Genomic DNA, 5,822 nt, shown 5'->3' with positions numbered 1-5,822 from the left:
ACACACACACACACACACACACACACACACACACACACACACACACGTTAAATGGAGATGTTACCTGAGCGAGACGGTCTTTTACTTTTAGGTTTAGGATGAATGAGTTCACCTGGGTTAGAGGTGGGGATGTGATTATGTGGAGGTGAAAGTGATTAAATGAAGCGCTGATGTATTCACAGCCAACGTCTCGCTCTCTCTCACACACTCTTGTGTGTGTGTGTTTTACCTGGATTAGGTGGAGGTGGCGTCCCTTCCTGGCCCTGCCTCATCAGTATAGGGTCGTATTCCTTCCCATCATAGTTGGCGTCAAAAAACCTCTTAAACCACTGCAGGAACTCAAAATTGTCTTGGAACTTCCCCTTCACCAATCTCTCCACGGGTATGATCTTAAAAAGACGAAGGGGAAACAAAAAGTAACGTTAGTTTTGCAACAAAAAGGTTGAAGATGTCATGAACCAGAGTGCTCACCTTGTCCACGTTCATCCTCTTGAACGCAGCCTGTAAAACCTTGAAATTGTGGATGTATTCGTGCTCCAGTTTAGCATTAAATTTGACTTTTTTCAACAGTATGCACCCTGGGAACAGCATGTCCATGAACTGGCAGTAAGCAGCTCCTACGACAAAAACAAGCAACATATTCATGGCAGCCTGATATAAACTTAGTTCAGCATAAAAGAAGTGTGTGTTTACCTGAACAGAGCTGCTCGATCTTTGTGTAGGTGAGCTGTAGAGAGTCGTTGACCCACGCCAGCATGTCGTGACGACTCAGGTTGTCAGCAGTCATAGAAGTAGAGTAAACATTCACCGCCATCCTCCTGCTTCACACACCAAGACTGATATTTAACCAGACGAATCATTAACCTCATCCGTTCAGTGAAGCCATTATTTAGCAGTGATATACATTTTATGTTCGATAAACATTTTATTGGATTTAAAATGGCTAGTTTTTTTTATTTAAATACCATGTTTAGACAAATCATCCAGTTTAACAATAAACTCACCTGTGCTGGGGCGTGTTTGTGTGTACTGTTGAGAACCAGGCTGTGCTTAACCGCCTCAAAGACAGACCTGGAGACAGAAAACACACGTTTGTGGAACTTTTTAGAGCTACTGCAACTCTCATTTCAATGTGAAGAAACCTTTTCCTCTTTGACAAGTTTAGTCATCTTAATCATTCAAATGGAGCTTGTGTCAAACTATGATTTGTTTAGGTAAATAACTAACAAAATCATCTACTGGGAGCAATTCAAATGTCAAATAAATCTGGATAAAATAAAGTATTGACCCCCCAGCAAACTACTGACACCATTATGCATGTTACAATAGATTACTGTAAGGGATAGAAGGATGAACAAAGTTGACTTTTGATGTCATCAGTCAGGAACTGACCCCACGTCGACCTGTTGGGTCTGCTGAAGGAAACGTGCGATATCAGGTTCTGATTCTGAGCCATTCTGTTGGAAAGATCAACTTTGGGCTCAACTATTCCAGCACCCCGAGCGAGATAAATAGTGTGTTCCTATGTGGGTCCACAGGTGACCCATGACCATGGGTCTTCCCACGCGAGAGATGGAGCCTGAATTCTGGGGTCCAGCAGATTCAAAACAAACAGGGACTTGAAGATAAAGGACTGAAGCTAGCAGAGAATGGGTCTTTGTGTGCTTACATGAGGACATTTGAGTCACAGTTAGCAAAAAAATCAAAGTTGTAACCTACATGCCTTTTAATATTTTTACATTTCATAAAGTTTGACTGTGAGCACTTAATCCAAAAACAACTTCTGGGTAAGTTTTAAACTTATTCTGAGGTAAACCCAGGTCTTATAGAGTACCCACTTCCTTGCTGAAGAGAGGTTGGTCCTTCAGGCGACCTTCCTGCCTGAACAGACAGTTTTGCAGCTTTTTAGTTTTGTTGCATTTAGGAAGTTATTATATAAAATCCTTCTTGCCTGATTAGTCTCTGGGCTTTCCTGGTAATTTGACGGGTGTGTGCAGTCTGGACTCATACAGTTGGGAAGGTAGAGTTGGAAAAGCTGAATCAAGGACAGGTGTAGCTGCTGGATGATTTTAGTAAAAGCTGATTAAAGGGTCTAAACACCTTTAACAAAAACAAACAAACAAACAAAAATCAAGATATTGCATAAACTGTACCATTCAAAAATGGTCTCATCCATAGCAGTACATGAAATTTAAATTCATTCAACCTTTATTTATACAGGTTAGTCTCAGTGATCCTCGGGAACTCATTTTACAAAAGACACCTGATTTTAACAAAGAGTGATGACAACAGACAACAATAGACAATCATAAAAGAAAGTGTGTAAATTGAGAAGAATAAATGGTATAAAAAAACAACAAAAACAGCTAAACTGTAAAGCGCTGTAAAATACTAAAAACAGGAACATGTCATGGTTTTTGCCATGAACGAGCAGATGTTTGAAGGCACTTAGAGAGGTCAAGGTCGAGGGCTTCAGATCTTTTTAAGAAGATATAAAATACAAAAACATTTAAAAACGTTTGGTGTCTCGTTTTCTGATTTTCAGCCTCGTCTCCATGTCGTCAGGTGTTAAAGAAATGAAAGTTGTGGGAATCTTTATTTTGTTCAAAAATTGGGTGCAACAGATTTTCTTTGGAAATATTCAGGGTCATGGCTGGAGTCTATAACTCGCCTCGAAGTGGAGGTGGGGGGAGGAGGGGGGGTCTTAAGAACCTCACAGCTGACAATTCAGAGGGCTGAGATGCAATTAGAAAACAAATGATAAATGCTGATTACTGTATCTGCAATTCATCAAGTTTGTAAAGAAGCTGTAAGCTGTTTTTAATGAAATATTTAAAACACGAGTAGTGTTTTCCTTGTATAACATTTCTGTGGATCTGAAAATGGTTTCATTAGCCAGAGAAGGAACAAAACTCTCTCTTTTGGTTGTGAAGATTGCAGAGCCTTGACTAAACGTTGAATGATCAATCAGTTTTTATTATGAGTCAAAGAGGTACTTGCTGCAGATCAACCAGTTTACTCATGGCCCCTAATCTCTGCCTCTAATACCTTCAGACCGTCTGCTAATGGCGCTCGAGCTGCTGCTCTGTCACCGCTCAGCTCAGATCACACGGTGGTTTGGCTGAACAGGAATATAACGCCAGCACAGAGTGGAAGCACTGGGCAGAAACACTGAGATGGGGAAAAGTCCAGCTGCGATGAAGCATTTCCTGTGAAGCGGCGTGCTCCAACACAAACACCATGCAGGATGTTGAGTTGAACAATCACTTCTTACTGCAGGACTTCACGGAGGTAATGTGAAAATACTTTCATTTGGCTGCAGCCACAGACTGATATATGGTTAATTAGGTAAGACACAGCACAGTGTAAGTACCAGCTAAGCGCACAGGGATTAAAGCCAATAAAACTCTTGACTGATTTTTTTTCCCCCTACACCTAGCCCCAATTTTTGTTTTCAACCAGTTTGACAAGACTGTGGAAGAGGGCCGGCAATGGAGGAGGGGCGTACCAAAGAGACCATCTTATCACAAGCAGAACTGGTTTGTTCCACTTTGGAGTAAGCTGTTGGGGGAAGAATCAGTTTTGTTGTGTGCTTCCTTGACTGATGAAGCCTTCTGGATCGAAGGCGAAACGTTTCAACACAAAAAAAAAAAGAAACTGTCCAGGTGACCTGACTGAAAAACGTTGGATTGTATACCTGGATTATTGAGCATGGACTTTTGTGTTTTGCTCATCTACTTGTTATAAGAGTCAGGTGTTAAAGAAATGAAAGTTGTGGGAATTTTAATTTTATTCAGAAATTTGGTGCAACAGATTTTCTTTAGAAATATTCATGGTCGTCGCTGGAGTCTATATCCTGTCTCAAAGTGGAGGTGGGAGGAGGGGGGGATCTTTAAGAACCTCACAATTAGCTGACAATTCAGAGGGCTGAGATGCAATTAGAAAACAATCTATGATTAAAGTTGATTGTCTGCAGTTCATCAAGTTTGTAAAGAAGCGGTAAGCCGGTCCCGTCGCTGAAAGATGTGAATATGAATGTTTGTAGTTTTTGAGATGAATGTATTTCTGAACTGGAGTTGAACAGGGAATGCAAGTAAACCTAAATGTTTTTGGTGCAATAAATTCACGTGGGTAGAAGTTACACTGTGTAGAAAAATAGAGGTTTTTTTTGGTCTTGTCCAAGGAGGCAGAGTGACGGATCCTGTCGAGTGGAGGGAACCATTTTATCTACCACCAGGCACAATAGCAGAGTCAGGGGGCGGCCAATGGTGGCCTCGACCACCATAGATTTAATCTTCTGCCGCCCCATTCATTTCAAGAAACTTTAATTTCAAGCAAAATAAAAACTACAAAGCATAGTTTCCTCAAACGATAGGGGTGGTTTACATAAATATATATGTAGGTGGCCATCTTAGATTGTGACGTGGCAACCCAATTTTCGATAGGGACCTTTCTTACACTTGGATGTAACCACACAAAAATGGAAGTTGGTACCTCACTTATATTTCAAGTCATCCAGTTTACAACATGGATGGACACTTATGGTGGCAGCCATCTTGGATTTTGATGTAGTAACCCAATTTTCAAAAGGAATCTTTCTGACGTGTATATGTAGCCACACACTAAAATGGATGTTGGTAACTCAATTATTTTTCAAGTTATCATGTTTACAGATATATTTGGCGGGGGCCATATTGAATTTTGACCTGGGTATTTCCAATTTCCCCTCTTTGCCTTGTGTCGGGGGACCAAAAAAAGCGACTTTGGCTTGTTTCTCACAAACACACAGGCACGAACGGATTTACTTATACCCAACAAACAGAGAAAAAACAACTCAGCAAATCCTATTCATCACCAACGGTTGATTAAAAATTAGCATTGATGTTAATTTAATGCTGGAAATGCGATAATAAGGCTAAGTTAATTAGCATTGTAGTTATCATGAGAAATGTAACCAAAATACAGTAACATTGTGGCAAATTACAGAAAATTGGGACTAGTTGCACAACATTTTTTAATTGTGTTTTCCCTACCAATATCCAAAGCCCCCCCGCCCTGTCAACCGCCCGCCTACTGCAATGTCCTTCACCCACAACTCTCACAACCTGGAAACCACACAACTGTCTCTCTTACTCCATGACAATCGTCAGGAGGCAGACAATGTAGCCATTGTAGCCACTATTCGCCTGCGATATTAACTCATTTAGCATTCTCAAAGCAATCCCATCAATCTGGTTTGGTCACCACCTCCCCACATCCTCCTTGAAGACTTGAGCAAACACCAGGTGGACATTTTGCCAGAAAGAATTACTTCCTTTCTCTGGAGAACAAAAAACGGGTTTCAGCAGAGAAAAATCTAAAAGCTTGTTTGGAGCAACTGAAAAATTGCAAAGAAGAGCTTAGGTCTAAAACCACAAAACCAGCCCAGGGAGCATAAAAAGACCCGACGGACGTACTCAAGCACAAAACAGAAGAACTTTCACTTTAGTCCCAACCCGTTCAGCCTCCTCTGTTTCTACGCAAACAAATGCCCGTCACAGAATCAAAACCAACGAAAACCTCGTCAACTCAGATAAAGGTTTTGGAAACAACTTTTGAAGAAAAATCTTCCAGCACAACCTCGTCACGTCAGATAGATGTCTGGGGACACACTTTTACAAAACTAATGTCCAGCGTAACATCGTCGGCGCAAATGGACAATCTGGAAATTACACCTGTCCCAGAAACAACTATTTAAACTGTGTCAAAGAAAATTGACTTTCTGGGACGATCACATGTCCCACAACAAACAAACTCCAAAAGTGTCCACACTAATGGACTTT

General features: G+C 40.9%; 1 protein-coding gene across 3 annotated transcripts in view; it reads right to left on the bottom strand.

The window, feature by feature from the left end:
- LOC119418351 (microtubule-associated protein RP/EB family member 3) overlaps window positions 1-5,822 on the bottom strand; it is a 13,691-nt gene that overhangs the window by 5,068 nt on the left and 2,801 nt on the right. The window contains exons 2-6 of one of the 3 annotated variants that reach the window (XM_037685620.1): window positions 1,005-1,071; window positions 694-821; window positions 472-617; window positions 230-389; window positions 65-112 (exon numbers count right to left, since the gene is read on the bottom strand). In XM_037685620.1, the coding sequence (XP_037541548.1) occupies window positions 65-112; window positions 230-389; window positions 472-617; window positions 694-814 (475 nt within the window). In that variant the 5' untranslated portion in view covers window positions 815-821; window positions 1,005-1,071. The remainder of the gene's footprint in view (window positions 1-64; window positions 113-229; window positions 390-471; window positions 618-693; window positions 822-1,004; window positions 1,072-5,822) is intronic. The other 2 variants (XM_037685621.1, XM_037685622.1) reach the window with 2 other exon arrangements.

The sequence above is a fragment of the Nematolebias whitei genome, chromosome 12 (genome assembly GCF_014905685.2).
Source record: "Nematolebias whitei isolate Nwh7 chromosome 12, NemWhi1, whole genome shotgun sequence".
Classification (NCBI taxonomy): Eukaryota; Metazoa; Chordata; class Actinopteri; order Cyprinodontiformes; family Rivulidae; genus Nematolebias; species Nematolebias whitei.
The sequence above is the reverse complement of the archived record's forward strand: the minus strand, read 5'-3'. Positions and strand labels throughout refer to the sequence as shown.